Source organism: Athene cunicularia (assembly GCF_003259725.1).
Source record: "Athene cunicularia isolate RWA chromosome 7 unlocalized genomic scaffold, athCun1 chr7_part1, whole genome shotgun sequence".
Classification (NCBI taxonomy): Eukaryota; Metazoa; Chordata; class Aves; order Strigiformes; family Strigidae; genus Athene; species Athene cunicularia.
The window spans coordinates 24717253-24738147 of record NW_020799107.1 but is presented as its reverse complement, the minus strand read 5'-3'; the positions used below and the strand labels follow the sequence as shown (position 1 = coordinate 24738147).

The 20895-nt window shown below is 43.0% G+C and overlaps 1 protein-coding gene across 1 annotated transcript in view; it reads right to left on the bottom strand.

The window, feature by feature from the left end:
* The window catches only part of GLI2 (GLI family zinc finger 2), a 148133-nt gene extending 137689 nt beyond the window's left edge, over positions 1-10444 (bottom strand). The window contains exon 1 of the mRNA XM_026852896.1: positions 10287-10444. Coding sequence (XP_026708697.1) covers positions 10287-10428 — 142 coding nt within the window. The 5' untranslated portion in view covers positions 10429-10444. The remainder of the gene's footprint in view (positions 1-10286) is intronic.
* Between the last annotated feature and the right edge of the window lie 10451 nt (positions 10445-20895).

The window sequence follows — 20895 nt, the reverse complement described above, 5'->3', positions numbered from 1 at the left end:
TGGGAAAATTCATTTTCTCTTGTTTCAATACAAAATATTTACACAGCTATTAACAACACAATGTTCTCAACTGAGTTTACCCAGTAAAATCTCCTGAAAAACTTCCTTACTCCAGAGCACAGCATGACCCCTTGGAATACAGTCAATCTCTATGTATCCCCAAATGGTCTCTCCACTATAGATATTGAAAATACCTTCACCATAAGAACTTAACCTTATCTTCCCTAACTCTGCAAATTTGTTTTATGGGCTCCCTTTGACAGCAGCAGGTTGACACCTCAGACGTATGAACAAGGTCACCCTTGTAACACAACGCCCAGGGGCAGCACCACCTTCGTGCAGGCGGTGGGGAGGGGGGAATGGCAACCTCTATGCGGTCTGACCCATTAAGTGCTTCAGTATGACCAGTGCCATAAACATGTTAACCAGATGCTGATGGATGGGCCTGGAGGCCCAAAGAACAACGCAAGTTCATTATATAAACGGGGGAGTGAAGGGAAGTCAAGCAGCTTTCCCAAAATCATGAAGGAAGTTTGGGGCTAGATCAGGAACTGAAACTAATTTTCTCCAGGCTCAGTTCTGTGCCCTCACCATAGGGAGCCACCAAAAAATTGAGTATCTTCACACAAGGAGCCTCTGGGAGTCAGGTCAGCTTCCCACAACACATAATAATTGCTCTCATTAAAATGGGACGTGCAAACCAATGCCTAAAGTCCTCACCTTTGTGTTTCTTTGTTTTTACTTTAAAGCGTGGCTGTAAATGCCTCAAAGAATATCACCAGCTCTACCTGCAAACCAATATGAACAAGATTTAGCTTAACCTCAAGCCTCACAGAGGCAGCACTTGCATGCATTCACGCAAGACACCAGTATTCACACCAGCCCACATGCAGAAGAGGATACTGCTTGGTTTCCCACACCAGCGCTGGCCCACCCCACAAAGAGCAGCCATAAACCAAGGTGAGCCCCAGATAGAAAAACAAGTTCAGAGAAAGATAATTTCCCCCCCTCTCAAACACAGCAAAAAATTTCATTTGGGGAAAAATCTAAACATTTCCCAACACCTTGGACTCAGTGTCAGGAGTGCTGAGTCTTTACCACTCTCTATAGGCTCAGAGCATCTTGTTAGGTGCAGAAGTATCTCCACTTTCTTTAAATGATTAAATTATTGTTGAAGCAGTACACACAGGGCCAGGGGCTTACAGGAAGATACCTCCTCTATTGGATGGTTGTCAGGAATGCTCAGACACCGATTTTTTATATCAATACAACTGAAGTCATCAAAATATGTACTTTAACTGTTTACTTAAGGATGCATCTGTTGCAAGCTGTGTTGTTTTTGTTTTTTTTTTTTTTTTTTTTTCCATGTAAGAGAAGAGAACAGCTTTCTGGCCAAAACAGCACCATTCAATCCCTGCAAATGTTGCTGTATTTTAAAAATCAGATATCAGTGGCAGCAAATATAAATATTTTGCTTGCAATACTCCTGTTCATATTTACAATTTACTTACAATTGGAAGCATTTTCAATAGAATACAGTCTTAAAAAGGTATGGGATTCCAGGAAAAGGAAAAAGGTATGGAAAAGGTATAAAAAAATAAAAAGGAGAAAACCCCCACAGACCTCTCTAACAAACTGTAGAAAAGGCACAATTGCTTTCAGGCAAGTTTGTGTGAAATCTTTTTCATTTGTGTTTGTGTGGAATCACACCCCATGTTTTTTTTTATTTATTTTCATTTTGGACTCAGTTAGCCTATGTGTCCATACTTTTATTCAGTTCTTTCCACTGTGGTTTGCCTGATTTCAATCTAATGCCACTACAAGAGTTGTAGAACATCCAGTGCAGGTCACTTCCAAACAGAAGGAAACTCACAAGTTTAACATAATCCTAAACCAGTTATCATAGAGAGACTTACATCCACTTAATTCCTTCAAGTGCTAAACTTACAATCTTGGCTGAAATTTATTCTCCATCTACCATTAAGATCAGATAATTCATCCTGCCAAACACAGAACCCACACAGAATTCACAGGATATTGATTTATTTCAGAATGTAGACTGCTGCAATGCGATGTTCTCAAAGGCTATACAAGATGATGCTCAGACAATTTGGGTTCAACTCTTCTGAAGGGAAAGAAACAACTCACCCATTTGGCATATCACAGAGAGGACTTGCTAGTGGATATGGTGACCCAAGGGACCTGGGCTAAGTCCTCTGTACTACCATGGATGTCCCACGTACGCCACCTACAAACTTCAAAGTCGCAGAGAGAACCAGCTCTTGACATAATTCTGTAACGTCTGACCCCATTACAGCCACTGTGGCCTTGGAAAATCCTCTGTGCTCCCTGTCTGCAGAATGGGAGCAATGACACCTCCCTGTTTTACCAGTATGTTCACGTGTGGAGAGAAAGGCGAGATGGAAGTATTGTGGAGGTACTACTGGGGCTGACTGAGAACCCCTGACAGGATCTGGGCTCCCAGAAGCCACCAGACAGTACAATTAATGTTCTTTAATTAAAAGAGCTAAAAAATAATGCAACAAAATAGGCAGGATCCTCCCAGGCCTCTGCACCTCACCCATTGCCACATGAAACCATGAAAACAGACCGCTGGTTTCAGGCGGGGGGGTAGTTTCAGGAAGAGATGAGCAATGCCAAGTCCTCCTTTCACTCTGAGGTGTGTGGGCTTTTTCTCAAGGCCACTCAAAAATCCTTTAGGAAGGGCCGGGAATACAAGCCTCATTTCTTGGTGCTGGTATTGGATGCACAGCATTTCTAAGATCATTTTTCTCTGCCACTCGTCTGACCTCGGGAGCAGTCCCACTGCTCCACAGAGGCAGCCGTGGAATGCTCTGCCAAACCCTATCAATTATTTAGCGTCAAAAGGAAGACTTAATCTGTGTGATAAAAGGATGGATTTTATCTAAGGCTTGTTCCCTTTAAAGTGATTTACACAACTGGCCTCTCTAGTTGCTTCCTTTAACATAATTATTTACTTTTGTATTAATAACCTTCCTCCACTCAGGTTATTTTTAGGAGACTTCTGTGGCCTTTAGAATTTGCTAGGTTTTTTTCCTTGTCTTCTCAGTGGGAAATTTAAATTGCCTATCTCTCTGAATGGGCTGTTAAAACACTAGTTTTGTCAATGCTGGTGTAAAGCTGGAGCAGCTCTGGGAAGCAACTCCCCTGGCTGTGTTGACACTTGGGTGTCGAGTTTGCCTCCAGCTTGAGAAGCCACGGGGTGAGATTTCAGTTCAGAGCAGGCAGTTAGGGCTTCAGACTGCTTATCAGGCTACGGACTGATGAACATGAATGAAAGGCTTTAAAGCATTAATCTAGTCCCACCTTGGTTTCTTGCTCTAACCCCACTCTGCAATTTTGGCCAAGTCAGGAAGACTGGAATTTGTCCACCTAACATTAACCACCTCAAATCAGGCATGAAGCCCTCAAGGAAACAAAGCAGGCATCTTTATGATGTGATTTACTCTGCCCTAATCAAAGGGATCCCAAACTAAACACCTAATATTTAGGCAGTCAACCTCAGACAAAACAAGTCCCATTCCTGGTCCCCCATGACTGCAGCAGGCTCAAATGTCATGGTTAATGGATGATGTTGGGAGAATTAATTTACAAAACCTGTGTATATTCTCAGATGCTCAGGCAAAAAACTGCCAAAGATACTAAAAATTCAAACTATAAGGACATGCTGGCAGCACAGAGGAGATAGTCCAGGAAAGCATCGTAATAAATACAATCCATTTTTACCACTGGATTTTCTTACTCGACTATAAATGCCCAATCCACAATTAGGTAAGTTTAGCATCAGTTAAAAAGACTGTATTTAGGTACCCTCTGAGAGGCACTTCACTGATGTCTAAACTGGATCCACAGAAAAGGAGATATATCAGTACTTGCCAAAATAAGCTTTTGGAGCTTACAAAATAATAGAAAGGTGGAAGCTATTATTATTATTACAACTATTAGTAAGTATAACAATAATACACTCAAAAATACAAAGGTCTTTCAGGTGGTACTTAATGGCTGGGATCACCAGTACCAGAACCAGCCTGTGAAGAATACCTTTTTTCATTTTAAACCCATAAAAGCTTTTCAAATTGGCAATGCAATCCTTCAGTGCGGTTAAGGATGAGATTAAATTACTGTGTCTTCAAAGTATGTCGGCATCTGTAATGGGCTGAAATCGTTGGAACTTTTGGTATGACAGTTTGGGAGAGCTGTATACAATCAGTGAATGCTGGCTGATGTTATGAATCATAGAATCATTTAGGTTGGATAAGACCCTTAAGATCAAGTCCCACTGTAAAGTTGCTGCATCATAAAATGCTTTGGTGACACAGACTTTAGCATCATCTGTAAGGGCTACAAATGTAAACCAAAAAGTCTGTAAACATTACTGGTTAATCACTCGGAGGTTGCACCTTTGCCCACAGGTCTGGTTACCACACAAAGGAAACTAGGGGCTCGGGAAAGGTGTTTCCCCCATGAGGAAAAAAAACTCAAGCAGCCAAGCAGTCACCTCCATCCCTTGATTAAGCAAAGTATTACCTGACAAAGATGTGTTGCTGATTATTTTAAAGAAGAGACTAGAGACACTCAGCACTGCAAGCCATACACAGACAGAGGAGAAAGGGCAGGAAGAAGAAAAGATGTGCTTTTCTGGCACAGTTTGTCGCAATCTTAACTACCAAAATTATATCACATATAGCTGAAGAAATAAACCTGCTGCTCCCAGAGTGCTCTCCACCCTGTCTGCACACCAGATACTGCTCATTGAACATGAAAATGGTGCAGCATGGCTTTAACTTCATCCATCTCTACACAGATCCTTCTAAACTATCCCAAAGAGCAGGTGTCAGGCAGCCAGCGTGATTCAAAGCTGGCAACTAGTCATGATCCTTAATATCCTGCAACTGAGGAACAGCCTCAGTGTTGCACCAGTCTGAGCATCTGAGCCCTCCAGCTGCCCAAAGGGACACAAGCGGATACGCAAGAAACCTGTATGCAATCTAGCCATACAAAAGGGCTATGGTAGCAAGGAAATCCACTTTAAGACTCACCAGAATTACTTTTACTTAAGACTGATGGAAAAGTTCAGGAAAGAAATTTAATTCTTGATGGCTATTGCTCTTACAGCAGTGTTGCACTGAAGCCTTACCCAAGGTGTGGGCCACTGAGCCATATGCAGTAGACACACACTAGAGACAGTGGCTGTCAGGAGAATTTCATGGTCTAAGTTACCAGATTTTCCTATCATTCAGTTTTAAACCACTTACCCCCTTCCATTCTGGAGCCAACCCAGGCTTTTCTGTTAACCACGAATCTCAATGTTTTAAGTTTTATACATCAAAGCAATACAGGGCAGGGAAGCTAAGAATGTGCATGTACTGGTTATATTCCTTTTCCTGGAAAATGTGAACAACTGAATGAAAAACATTATTTGGAGAAGATCCCTGCCCCTCCAGGGTGGACAGAGGAGATGACTTCACTGGGGCTGTTCTCCTTCTAATTTGTCTGAGTCTCAGGCCACACAAACTATATATTTTTTCAGTGCGCTGAGGTCTGCTGGGATGCTGGCATTTCCTCCTCCTCATTTACATGGTCTTCCCATAATCCAGGACTGAGAGAAGCTGAACTGCGCAAGGACTCCCTGCCAACGCCACTCAGGGCTTGCTTACAGAAGACCTCTGGAGAGCGATGGGAGGTGCTCCCTGCCCTTCTCCTCTGCCTATGAAAGGGCTGAGTGTGCTACTTCTGCAGCACTGAACATTCCCACTAGCCCATAAATCAAGTGACCAAACTCCATCCTGATCTCTGATCCACTGCAGAAAAGCCCCACACTCTGCCCTTACAGCATACGCAGGGCGCAGGGCGAGGAGTTGTATTTCATCAGCTGAAGGCTTAATATCAGAGGAGAGTCCTTGCCTCCTGGAAAAAAAGTGTAGCCAGAGTCTTACTGGTTCTGCAGCTTGGTTTCCCCATGTTTACACCAAATGACTTGTTGAACTTCATTATATACAAAGTATTTCCATAGATCAGAGGCAGGGAGACCTGTGAAGCTAACATAAAATAAATTACCACCCCGTGATAAATGGTTCTATTAGCAATCCAGATTGTTAAACTCAGATACAACAGGATGAAGGCAGCACTGCCCCATTCATTCTCCCTCCGGCAGATACTGAGTTGTAAATAGGTTATTTTGTGTGTAAATAACACATTAAAACTCAGCATTAGCCGTGTCTTTTGATAGAGAGGAAATTGTTCCAAATAAATAATCTCGGACAGGAATGTAAAATAAGCCAGATTTAATAGTGCATGCCTGCTGCAGCCGTGTTAAACATGACTAAAATGATAAACCCCAGAATATACTAATAGTAAACTATGCTCTGACATCAAAGTAATGAGGCTATATTTTTACCCAGCTTTAGAAATGCTAAAATTAGTCTTGACAGAGCCAGACATCAGAAAAATGTTTCAAACATAAACACCATCAATTTGGAAACTTGGTGTTTGTGTCATATGGAGGGTGGGGTGGAGAGGGAAAGGTGCATTCTGGGCCTTGTTAAAGTCAGGCAGTTAGCGTTTAGGAGAATTTGTATTTAATTTTTATTACAAGATGAGAAACCCATCTTCCTAAATATCTCTGCCTTTGAATGAGTGGCTGATTTAAATTTATTCTCCAGCCACACGCCTGGGCTTCCTCATGTGTGCTGATACGGAGGATGTCGCAGTGCTAGCCTGGAGGCACAACTCAGTTTCATATAGTGCTCTGCTCCAAAGTCTCCTACCCCATTCAGCAACATGCACTTTTGCATTCAGCAAAAGGGTTTTCTAAACATGAAGTGTTATGAACTGCCCTTCCAGCAGTGGAGGCACTGAAAGTGAGTGGCTCTTCTGCAGATTTGACTAGTCTACAGCTCCAACACACTGTCATTAAAACCAGTTTCTATCTCTGTCACACATACACATGTGCACCTACTGAAACAGAAGAGAGGAGATGTGACTCCTTGGCTGGCATGATTTATGGAAAAATAGAAAATTAGGAGAGATTTCCCTGATGTCATTTTTGTGAGGCCAATTTCTGAACATCTGATCAATGAGTTACTATAAAAAAATGTCATGGAAGATCTCTAAAATGGCAGCTTCAGTAGACTAAAAATATGAAATGCAGATTGTTAGTACAAAAGGACTCTTCTCCACTGACAGCATCAACAATACCAGTCTCTTTTCCTACAGCCATAATTTAATTTGTTCAAGCCTGAAAACATTCAAGAAAAATATCCAAAGAAACAGAACTAGAAATGGAAACTGGATGTATTATTACCTTAAAATAATATAGTCTAAATAATAATAGAATAGTTATTCTTCAATTATTTAACTAATAGTCAGTTTATTGCTTCAATTACCTTAATTATAACTAAAACCTTATGAATCTATTCATTTCTACAAGGGAAAAAGAAAACCTTATGATCTGAGAAACATGCTATGTTGGCACTCCATCTGTGTGACTCAGTAGAATAAAGGAGAAGAAATGTGTTGCAAATTACATTTGTTTGGCTCTGGAGAGCAGCTTGGTGATCTGCAGTGCTAGCTGAGCCTTGCTGCCACTTTCTCACATGCTAGTACAAAGAGTAAAACCTCTACAATAAATAAAATCAAGAGTTTGTTTTGGATGAGAATAAAAACTTGTTCGTATGGCCCCAAAGCAGGGTGGAGAGCTCAGAGGCCCTCCCTTTAAAGCTGTTCTCCTCCTCAAACTGAACATCGTGATTAATCTCCATGCCTCGTTTGCTTTCTTCTGTAAGAATATGAGCACAGATATGTATATTTCTGGCCTGTTATGAGTAATTACACTACTTCAGTGAATCAAATATTTTGTATTACCATGCATAACACGTAAGTACAGTCTCATCGCTACCCACCCTTTTAGTTATCATCTGCTAAATCACACCTTGCAGTTAACTGATGTTAGAAGATGACTTTGTATTAATTTTTCTACTTACAAGCATATCCACCGTGCTGCTCCCTTTCAGAAACATGTATTATGTCTAGCCAGAATTCAAAGGAAAGCCCTCCAAACCATAAGAGCACGTGCATCACCTGCAGAGTCCCAGGGTCGGTGTCCGATCACACACTGCTTCACTGCTAGCTATTTTCGGTCATTTATGAGCACTTCTCTTCACAGCATGACATAGATTTCACTCTTTACATCTCATTACACGATGTTTTCATCACAATTCTCCTGACATCTTCAAACAATCCTCCACTTACTTCTCCACTTCCTCTTAATAAAAGGAGAAATATTGAGCCCATAAATCATTCTTTCCAAAAGCAAGAGCACACTGCTAACGGGGCATATAACACGGGACCCTTAAGAACTAATCAAGTCTCCAGGGGTGCCAAATGGGCCAACGGACACTCCACCTTGGGGGCATCCTCATTTCCATTGCATCTCTGGAAATTCAGTGACTGCTTCCTCAGTGGAAGCACTCCCAAGACAGGGGGGGGAGAAGGTGTTTATTCATAACAGCACATCTACAAGTTCTGAATTTTAGCACATGACTTTGCTGGAGCCTATCAGCCCTTTGGATCTGCCAGTCACTGAGATGCCTCAAGTGGGCTGCCTCAGTGGTTCCTACAGCTTGTGCTGCTTTAATGGGGATTAAAATCTGCTGGGGGAAGGCAAACTTCATGTTGCTGTCTCTGCCTTTCCCCTGTTTCTGCCACCTGGCAAGACTTCCTTTCTGCCACTTTGCATAGTGCTCGCAAGTAGCATTCACCCATTCAGCAGCATAAAATTGTGTTTCCTTCCAAACAACTATGTGTAAAAGATTTTCTAGTTCTTTAAGAAAAACTTGGCTAACAAAAGCTAACAAAATTTATCAAACACATGAATTAATCTGATAGATTATAATCTAGCAGCTGCTACCTTTTTCTGTACATTGGAATTTTCCCCCGTCAATGTGGAAGTGAAAATTTAGTAACAAAAGTGTTGAAAAGGAAGGATAGATAAAGCAGATTTAGGCAATTTGGGCTGGAAACTATCTTCAAAACTCAGCCAACAGAAAACAGAAACTCTCCAGCCGAGCTGTGTAAGAAAAGAAGAGCCTGCAGAGGAGTTGTGCTGCTCTCCTGGAGTGATGAGAAACTGCCCTGCAGTGAAGGAAAGGGAGGGGAAGGGTTCATTTTGAGGTAGACTCCAACTTGCAATAAGGTATACTTTAAAGAAGGAAAAAAAAAAAAAAGCTGCCTGCAAAGTTTACACAGCTGGAACGTCTCGTCACATTTGAGCTGGTGCCATCCTTTATAAATTTGTCTCCTTATGCCCTGTCTAGAAAGGACACCCAGTCCAAATCCCCCAGCAAGGGCAGTGTGGTGCCTCCCTGGCGGACACAGCCTTGCCCACAGCTGGAGCCACCATGAAGGGCCCTCCCACCAATCTGGAGATCCACAAGCACACGTGTGCCAGAGAAGGATGTGTTTTCTGGGGCTGCATTTTGCCTACCATAGCAGGTGAGAGGAGCAACATGCTTGCACGTCCCCCCAGTCACCACCGTTACACCCACCAAAAACGATCCCATGATCACACGTGTCCACAAGAGCTTCCCAGTTGATTTCAACACCAGCAGGATAAAAATCTTGCCAAAAATACTGACAGAAAAAGAAATCAGGACCTGAGCTATTTCTGACGTTAACAGGGACGGCGCAATTAGGGGGGTGTCTTTGTGAACCTTCTTGGGATTGGAGCTGGAGAATTCCAAATTCTCCCTAACCATGAAATCCCATCAGCAATGACTAAAGATGGTGCGGTCTGTTTAACTCATTAGCAGGATCGCAGCTGGCACAAAGCACCCCCTCCACAACCATGATAATAGGGTGCTCCCCAGCTTCAGCCAGTCTCGCCAGCCACCCTTTAACTCCTCTGTGGAGGCGCAGCAGGCACCGTGCTGCCTACACCACGCTGTATCGGTTGGTCGGTGGCAAGAAGCAATGGGATGCCTCAACTCTGACAGCCACCTCTCATCACCTGTCCTTCTCCTTCACCCCAGCTGAATTTGCTGGGAGTGGTGGTGACTCATCACGGTGCAGTGACGTTTGGACGCCACACAGTGACACAGCTTCCCACTCCTGTGACCTCCAGTGGCCAAGAACCCCAATAAACTCAGCATGTTCACAGGAGGACAGATGCCACCGTACTTATTAAATTCTTACAGTCTAATGAAAAACACCCCTGCTGCTTTCAAATTGTGGAAAACATAAAGTACCTCCTTGTGCCACTGCTGCTCCTGCAGCTGCTAAAGGAGTGGGTTTCTTCCCGGTCTCCGTAAAGCCATTCCCCTCCAGAACTGCACTTTTCCCTTCTTTTTTCCCAGCAGCAGTTGAAGCAGAAGTTTCCATCTTAGACATGCATCTTCCAGCTCAGCAACCCTACAGGACATAAAACAAAAACAGATTCTTGTCAACACTCACAAAACAGGCAAAATCAGCTCCACGAGGAAGCAGCCGATGGTTCAGCAGGGCTCAAAAGTAAATGATGAGCAGCAAATATTTCCTGGGTTTCTAACTCTAGGAGTGCAGCTGGTACAGCAGTCATAGGCAAAAAGGGCACAACCCTGCAAAGGGATGGGTATTTTCACATCCTGCTGGCTTCAGGCCATTGAAGACCTAAAAGCATCAGGACCAAAATACATTTTATCGCCCTCTTAAACTTTGGCAACATAATAAAATTTACAGGTCCAAAAGGCTTTCCAGGATTACAGGACAGGTGAGATGCAAAAACTTAGCACATACAAAACCAATTTGTCCATCCTATACATGACCTAGCCCATCACAACAGAAAACTGAGTCAGCTAAAATCTTCCAATAAAAATACAGATAAAAATACATTTAACGTTGTTCTTTTCTCTTCCCCCTTTGTTGCTTATTCTGTATGCTGGTTCTGAACCAGTGCCCTCACCAGAACATTTCAACAGTGCTAACAGGTGAGCCACAGCAGATCTGCCACATCCCATCCAGCTCTCACTGGTGAGGACTAACTGATTCCTTTCTAACCCAACCAAGTTGTTCTGTCCTGAGTGGTCACATCTGAAAATCAGCTATGGCTTTATCCCCATTACAAATGTTGAATTAAGTGCTAGTGAAAGTTCCATGAAACAAGAACATAGCAAAGCACAAATAACCTGTTTTAACTTAAGTTTTTAAATAACAGCCCCTGAACTTTTTGTTGGCTTGATCATTTGTTCTGCATGACTCGAACTTAACTGATCTCCCAAAAGCAAATATGGGTTTCCCAAATTTAACATAAAAATGGGGCTTCTCTTAAATGAGGATGAATGCTTCATTTCTGACTGCAAATACTTTTGTTCACCTCTTAGCTTGTTTTATTTCAAATGTCTCCACGTGACTCCTGTTTTCACAGAACCCACCTGGCACTACCATCCTCAGGCTGGTCTTGGGAAAACCCACTGCTAATTCCTCCTTTCCTTTCTGATTTTAATGCAGATCTGCAATTTTTCACATGCAAATGTTTAGATGCAAATTTTTCAGCTCCTGTGATACTCTGGAGCACACTGACTGTTTACCTTACTGGAATTAATGGGATCAGCCAAAAAATGTCTGGGAAACCAGAAAACTTTTTTTGTGTGCAGGTAGTTTTACTGTCATTGTGCCAGCTCAAACTTCCCTCCCTTCACTCTAGAGGATTAACTGATTCCTGAACATCTTGAATTAAAAAGCTGACTCCCCTAAAAACTTTAAAGTACATAAAGATTTCTAGAACTCTCATGCGTGATCTGTAGCTTTTATCCTTTAGTTGTTCATGACCCTGGTGTAAGCACTTCATTTTGTGACTGCTTTGTTTTTACCTCTCTGTTTTTACCTATTTTGCTGGTTTTCAAGCAGTTTTTGGCTGTAACTTAAGGGTAGACACGCAAGAATGCAAAGACCCTCTTTCTCTGCTACACGATGAACTCCATGGCTCAGAGCAGACAGCACATGGCCCCGCGCTCCCAGACTCCCTCTGCCACTGGAGATCCTCTGTATTGCAACACTGTTCAAGACTTGCTGTCCTAAGCCACTTCCTCTTCTCTGCTACTTTAAAATTTTCCTCTAGATATTGAGCCACCCTCACTGGCACCCCAGAGGACCTGGCATGTGGTGGATGTCATCCTCTGGCATTGTCACCACTGCCTGGGCTCCAGTGGAATGGTGGCCCACCGAGTGGCTGTGCGCTGCAGACCCAGCAGCTTATCCCAGGAGCCTTCAGGCATGGCTCGCATTAATGGGACAACTAAATGATGGATCTGTGGTCACAATTTGCAGCTGTAAACAGCGAAGCTTGCATTGGAAATGACAGGACCCACAATTACAGGCTTTACTGATGACACAAGGCTCCAGTGAATACTGAGGTGGCCCCTCGAGGTCCTGCCCCGGCATGTGCTGGGCCTGATGGCAAACATGGGATGGGTTCCTGGGGGCCAGAACTTCACAGCAGCTTAATCCAGAAATCAGCTTGGGTTACAGACCACGTATGAAATAAATACACTCAAACTGGAGGAGTATTTGACCTAGGTCTGACAGCCTGGGCTTCTGTTCGTTAAGCAAATAAACTTCAGAGGCTATATTACTAGCCCCCCACCTGTTTCTTCTTAGTCCCTCCTTTCAAGGCTTTGCACTTTTGTTTGAAACCAGATGCCCGCCCTCACACCCCTCCAGGCCTCCTCCCTTCCCGCTCACCCTGACCCTCGGGGCAGCCTCACCACGAGGGAGCTTCCTTGGGGGGCTGCAGGCGGCAGAGCCCCACAGCCGGGGAAGGCAGGGAAGAACCGAGTAATTGAAATGGCTCTCCTGTGAAACCTGCAGGTTAGAGCCATGCTTTTTTCCAGAGAGGTGCCTGAAGGGAGATCTCTAAATCCTTTCCACAGACTCCTCAGTAGGGACTCAGTTTTTCAGATGTGTCATTTATCCTGCTGGAATCTGACAAGAGATCAGGCCCTTATTTGAAAACCTGGCCTTTGTAGTTGTATGCTCTCTTTTCAAGACGAATTATGAATTTAAAGAAAAATAAAATCAAGTGTTTCTAATAAATGGCTGTATTAAACAGGTAAATCCTTCTCAAATAGTGGATTAGAGAAAAAAAAAAAAAAAAAGAAAAGAATGCCACTACTCTACTCTTACAGGATTTAGAGTAATAAGTCTGTAATTATTTTCACTTTGTAAAAGGTGCTTGGGGCAAAGCAGGCTGGATGTGAGGCTCCAAGCTTTTCCCCAACTCAGCAGTGACCAAAAGTCATTCTCCTTCCACAGCCACCCGTAACCAGCGCTGACCAGCCCAGCCCAGCAGGACGCAAGCAACCTCCCCGGTCAGATCCTGCCCTGCTCAGCATCTCTGCCCACAGACCGCACAGAGACCAGGGAATCAAGGAGCACCAACACTGATTTCATATTCTACCTCCTGAGGTTTCATGAGCAATGGCTAAGAGTTGGTGACCAGCAAACCCCCCGCGCTGTGCTTTGGTGCAGTGACCAGGACACAGCACCGAGCTCTGGAGATTTAGGTTCCCATCTTGGTTCCTCCGTGTCCCTGGGCAAAAAGCTTAACTTCTCTCACAGCTGGTTTCCACAGCTGCAAAATAGGAAATAGTACTTTGCCCTATTTGCAAAGTGCTTTGAGATCCTCAGAGGCACAAGTCTATGGAAGTATTTTTATTACCAGTATAAGAAGATATATTGATGGAGGCAGTCAATCCACACCATCCAGGAGCACAACATTCATTTTTTAAGCAATACATAGTTTGCCTTCTGTTCAATGCTAAACTTTTTCCGCTGCTCTGTGCCACACAGAATTTATAAATTCAATGACAGATTAATCTTAGCAGTGAGCCATTTGGCATGAAAAAGGGTTTCACAGGGAGCCTGCTTTTTCCTGTAAAGAGCATGCATTTAGGAGTGACTATATGGAGAAAGACCCTGTGCACTTATTCAAGCACAAGTCTCTGCCCTCCGTCATTACTCAGAATTAGAAACCCAGAATGGATTACTCAGATTGTTCCTAAGGTTTGTAGCTTTCTCTGCAGGAGGAGGGTTGGGTAATTGATTTTGACACTAATACCAGCACTATTCATATGCCCTGTAATATAATTCTGCAGACACTAAAAAGGCAGCCATCTGAGATCTGAACAAGGAAAGTGCTATATGATTTGCCCTAGACAACCCCAGCTATTTTAACAGCTGTGTTGTATATTAAAAGGGAGAAATCCCAACAGAATTAAAAACAACAAAGTCACATTTGCCTTTGAGGGAAAACAAGAAGCTGTAAACTTTCCTAATAAAACAATCCCTCCTGCTAAGTGCTCAAGGAATGGTTGAAAGTGCTGTCCCAAAATGCTTGTCTCTTTTGGAGGGCATCAGCCTAAGGAGGACTGCCAGCAAACTTGGGAATAAACAGATACTCATCAGCCATACCCCCACACACACCCTTTTCTTGAAAAGGCATTATTTACTTCTTCAGGATTTTTCTTTCATCAGGAAACCCCCCTCTCCTCCCCTAGACAGATCAGAAAACATATTTCTGCCCCTCAAGCTTTTCTGTGAAAGATAAATCACCAATTTTGGCCACCTCTCCTCAAAGCTAAGTAGCAGTACAGGAGAGAGCGAGCCTTTCTGGCAGAGGACAGGCATCACTGGTGATGCTGTGACAGAGGTGCAATCCTCCAGAAGCCACCACAGCTGTTCAATGCCACCTTCATGCCTGGCAGCCCCACAGGGCAGCAGAAAAGGGTTTCCAAAGGAGGCTTCCATCAGCCATGCTGCTTTTGTGAATATTTTGGCCTTGCTCAGATCAATGTTTACCCTCTCCTTCATTTTAAGTCCATCTCTACCTGACCTCCCTATGCACAGCCCCAGCAGTGCCAGTGAGGTGCCATCACCCCCAAGGGGACACAACGTGGGTGTGTTGGCTGCTGACACCAGCACCACCTCCACCCCAGCACAGCCAGGACAAAGCCCCACTGCTGCTGGCTCCTGGCGTGACCGATGGGAGCTGGGATAACCGAGGGCAGCCTTTGCACAGCTGTCGCCAGGTTTGTCCTCATGCACCCACAGGGAGATATTTTATCTGTTCTGCCACATCACCTTCCCACATAGATACAATACCACATTTGATAAGCATTTCCTGGCATGCTATTTTAGTTAAGATAAACAAAGAGATACCGCCACCATCTCTTCTTTTGCAGTGGACTCTCATACAGCTAAAGCCTTACGAACACACAATATCCTTATGAAATTCAGTGTGAGCCAAAAGCTTTGAACACTGGCTTAATACAGTGGCTGCTGTGATCCTTTTCAGTCTCCCAGGGTTTGAGCCAAATTATGTTCTCAATTACACGGAAGTAGCAGCAGTTAACCCAGTGAAGTCACAGGCTCTATACCACTGCAAAACTTGACCCCTCTATTTTCTTTTTTATCAGCAACAGCTTCAAATTACTAGAGAAAGTTTTTTCTGTACACATGCCACTACTAAATGTTGGGACTATCCAAACACGCTGTCTGTTGCTGAAGGATCTACAAGTGTTTACAGAATATCAATCTCAGGTAAAAGCAGCATAAATATTAACTCAGAACTAATCACTTTTGGAGTCCTTTTGACACAAGGTTTCCCATCTTAACACTTCTTAGGAATGGTCTGCTGGGCCAGTCCTACAGGGTTGATTACACATGGAAATTAGAGCTGTATGTTGGGGTGTGCACGTGTAGAGCAGTAGCTGTCTGTAGGCCCCTGGTGCCCCTTGCAAGTTTGAGGAAGCTTCTGTGGTGGGTCCCTACAAGCTTCTGGGAGACATTATGGGGAGAGAGGAAAGGAAGCAGAAACAACCCCATGCTGACAGAAGTGGTGTTATGAGAGCACAGAGCTGCTCAGGGCTTCTTCTGTTTTCCTACCCCCTTTCCCAACTTCTGCTTAAAGAGCAACACCAGGCTGCCAAAGGGAAGGAGGAGGGAGCTATGCTGGCTTTCAGCAAAGAAGATGGAAAGACACGCAAGTTCTGCCCAGCCACCCCCAAATATAGGCTAAAATTGCTAAGAAAGCTGGACACTCATAAGGCTTCACACCAAAAAGTTCTGGCTCGTGGCAAAAGTTGTATCACGCAAAAAAATGAAGAAGAAAAAAAGACAAAAAAACCTAGGAGAGTTGGCAACACTGCAATAGTTATACACGTTCTGGAATGTACAAAGGCTGAAATCAGAGACTTAGCATCTCTTTTGAACTTCAAAACAACAAGTCTCTTCAAATCACTCTGTTAATTGGCTTTAAATTAGAGTTCTAAGTTTAATGAACAAGTCTTTTGCGTACGGCATGAAACGGATATGCTTCTAGATTAACTTCCTGTTCAACACCATCTGCCATTTCCATATGGCAACGGCAAACCAAAAGCATGAGGAAGAAGTCACTCTTGCCTTACTGTGAGGGGTCAAAGTGCACCCAGGACTGCCTGGTGCTTGGCAGGGTTTCTCTGTAATGCAATTACTTCAGAACATCACCTCCAACCAGCTCCAAAAGATACAGGGATATTCCAGACACCAGTGGGTACCACTCTGCTCAGGGAAGTAAGGAAAGGATGCAAAATATGGAAAAATGCATGATGGGAAGGAGGCATGAGGGAAGGAGAGATGTTTACAAGGATGATTAGTCAGATGTAGAAAGAGCAGGGTTGTCCTGAAGATATACAAGAGCTTGGAAGAAAAGAAATAAAGGGAAAGAGGGATGACCTTACAGACTAGAGTAGGTAAAACCTTTCTGAAGAATATGAGTGAATGGAGGTACAGGCAAAAGGTAGGCAATGGCAAATCCTGTGGAGAGAGAAGAGAGTAGCATGGGAAAGAGAAAAAAAGAGGCTGAAAATAGATGTGGTACCATGGTAGAAGGAAATATATAGTCCTGCTGGGGCAGAGGAAGACACAGCATGACATCTAGCATGGCAGGGACAGGGCAAGGAGGCATGGCACAAGGGAAAGAGAGACAGAAAACATTCTGGGAACTTTCAGACAAACAAAATGGAGAGATGCAAGGGTCTCTGATGGAAGAAATATAACCTGCAAACAGCTTCAAGAAATGCAGCTGGAGTACCCAGACACAAGGATACAATCCACTGCTTCACATGGTGCCAGGCATAGGAAAGGAAACAATGTCAGATACACCTCAGAAAAAATGCCAAGTGCTGTCCCTCCTTACACTGACCACAGTGGCCTTCCACCTATATCAAACAAGGCCAGTGGATGTAGTGGTGGTGGTCAGAAATGATCACCACATAGAAGGTCTTCAAGTACTCAGCTACCTGTTCCAGAATTGGCATTCTCCAGCTGGGTGCTCCTTGGAGACCTTCCAGCAGGGGACAGACAGTAATGGGCCCTGGACAGCAAGGGTGCAATGCTGGTGTCTGCAGAGCAGCATCCAGCACCCCCTGGGACCCCTGGTCCTGAGCAGGGCTGACAGATGTGGCACAGGACCTATGGGAGACACGCATCCTTCAGGAACGTCAATGAGAGGCCAGGCTATCCTAGAATACCTCATGGCACCAGATGACAACACTGAGGCCACTGAACTGAAACATAAATGGTTTTCCCTTTCTAAAGCCATTTACTTTCTGGGCTGTGGTTATTTGAAAGGAGATGATACTATACAAAGGAACTCACCTTTCACTGGTTCTTTGGGTTTAGCCTGCTGTTCATATTTTTCATGAACACTAATATCACTTTAATGTTGCTGCTTCCTTACAAATAAGACCAATTTATAAAATATCAGATAAATTTGAATCATTTCTCCACTTCAAGTATATTTTTAAGTTGCCAACCTTAGAGCCTTGAACAAAAATTATCTTTCAGATGCAGGGTTATAAACAATTACAATACATCATCAAAACATACGAGCAGACATAAAAGCTCAAAGCCAGACACAGATTCGGCACTGGTCCATGCTGAGACATGTAGGTTGGGGTGCATGACTTTCCCTCCTGTCTCTCAGAAGTTATCTTTTGTTTCTTACTTTGGAAGAGCTGAAGATTTGGAAGAGTGGGGGCTGGAGGGAAGAGCCTCTTGTGGTGGAACAGGAAAAAAAAGTCATGCTTGTAGGTTTACAAAGCCAATCCTGCGTGTCTTATCATGAGAAAATTTTTACTCTGCGAATTCCAACATGTAAAAAACTGTCGAAGATAATCGAGATACTCCTGCATTCAGGCTCTGTGTTAACATGCTGCAAAAATATGGGAGGATGCCACCAGGTAAACAGAAATTGCTCAAAAGTGATGTGTCACCACTATAACTGGTCCATGAATCTTCACTCATTTTTTGTTTATTTGTTTATTTCTGTTGTAAGGGTGAGAGAACTTTGTCAAGAGTTATCTAAGTTTGGTTTTTTTGATGTAAATCCAAAGAAGCTTTCAATTTCCTGTTACAGAATTTTCTGGGTGTTTTCCAAAAAGAAAAATAACATTATCTGTATGTGCACGCATACACATATCTAATGAAAAAGTACTGTTCTCATTTTAAGAAACCTTTGCACACTAGAACAGAAAAAAAAAAAAAAGGAAAATTAAGAAACCAAAAAAACCCCTTCATCAAGTCTTCGTGCTCCAACAAGAGCAGAAACTGTTAATAACTAACGTGTCAGATAAAACATCTGTGGTGGTTGGCAGATATACCAGGGTAGGTAACAGCTAAACATAGACTGTATCAAGACCAGGGTGGAAGACCAGCTATTAAAATGTTTACAACAAAATTAAGACACTAATTCCAAATCAGTAGTAATTAACCTATTGACTTTTCAGCATATTTATGAGTAAAAGATACTAAGAAAGTAAATTGCATGTACTGCAAGTGAAGAAACTCTGATTCTGAACAGAGATGTTCATGCAGTTTCCACAGAGTGGGTGAAGGTCAACACAGGAGATTTGGCTAAGAGGAAAAGAGATGCCTTGAAATTAGATTTGAAGGAGCTTTTGAGAAGCTGGAAGGGAATGTTTTGTTGCCTGGTGGTGATTGAAGCAGAATCCTCTCAGGGTTTCACTTCCGTGCTGCAGTAATTTGGGCACTTTCAACTCTCATGAATGAAACCCCAAATACAAACCACATGCAGTGAAGTTTAATGGGTTTGCTTTATGTAAGGGTGGGATGAGTAATATTGTCTTGTAGTGACTAGTCCATCCAGATGACATTGAACAGCCTCCAAATCTTGGATAAGAAAACCCTCATTTGGCTCAAGGAAGGAAAACCCTTATTTTGAGCAATGAAAGATAAAGGACTGCATCCTTGCAAAAATCCCTATAGCAACTGGGTTCTTTCAGAACATGTTTCATTACAAAATTTTGGTTTATTTTTAAACATTCCAGTTCACTTCATCAGCCTATTGAATCCTCCCTCCGGAGGCACACGTGTAAGTATGTAGAAGAGAGAAGCCTGGGAAGGAAACAAGACTGTAATTAAAAACAAAAAAGCAACACTTCAATTGGCTCGTTTTTGTCTGCTGAACACATACACCACACAAGCTGCTCTTCCACACTGGGTAGAAACACATATTGTCTTTATAAGACTACAGTTGCCAGCTGAAGGCAGGATGCAGACCACATAAAATGGCTGGCAGTTCATAAACGGGAGAATGGAATAAAATTCATCCAGATGGGAATGGGAAAAGAGTTTCTGACAGGGTCATAAGAGTATTTGGGGTTGGAACGGACCTATGGAGGTCATCGAGTCCAGCCTCATGCTCACAAGTAACAGAGCATTTGCAAACCCCAAAACTGTTGAAGTGCCTGACAGTGAATGTAGTAGGAGAGGTCAGAGTTTTATAGAGACATACCCATGAACCACAACACAGCCTAGTCTGCAAGGACACAAGCACACCATTGAAGAAAGATTTAAGAATGACCAACAGTCCTTGAAAGGAACTTTATATGAGGAAGAATGAAATTAATACTCTGAACAGTGGTCATGTCTGCAAGCTGTGACTTGGTACAGGGCTATATATGATTCAAAAAATTAACAGTTAAATAAGCCCCCTAGTTTTCATCAGTGCAGGTCCATCTTCTACAGAGAAGAGAGACTGTACAATGTGGCTGGCTGTCACTTCAGTAGAAGGGAATAAGTCTTTCAGGAGACAGGCTAAAGTATTCAGGAGGGTATTAAGCTAATGACAAAAGACAAGGGTGAAAATGAGCACTCATTTAGCCAGAAATCAAGATGTCAAGATTAAAATTAATCAAGGTACCAAGGGACTCCAAAGAGAAGAGATTCCTTAATTGTATAGACTCTAATGCTGCGAACCTGAATAATAAACAAGAAGTGGAATAGCTCATTTAATACACAAATTAGTCTTGACCAGTATTACTGAATCTGGTGGAAACATTCATATGATTGGAGAGCTACAATCATTTTTCCAGTGCCTGGAAACAAATAGAGAGTCATGAAGTTTGTCAGTGATAAATGACTGCGGACTCAGTAAATATCATCTGATTGCTTTGTACCAGTGACCTGCTCTCTATCATTAGATGGGCTAGATACAAAGATTATATATTTTAAAGCAACCACTTACAAGGCCACACATCTAGAAAACAACTGATTAAAATGATGACTGTGTTCTGAGAAACACTGACTGGAGATGACTTGAAGTTTATGATGGGCAAACAGTGGTTGACAAGCTCTGTGGAGGTTGCCGCTATCCAAACTATTAAAGCAAAACATGTTTGTCTATGGAGTATTTGGGAAGTTGTAATGTCTCTCTGTCTAACCCTGAATTGACTGTTAATGGAACATTATGCCCAGCTCTGGTGTCCACAGTTCAAGCAGAAAGATTAAAATTGCAAAGGTTCCAGAGTTATCCATAAGAAA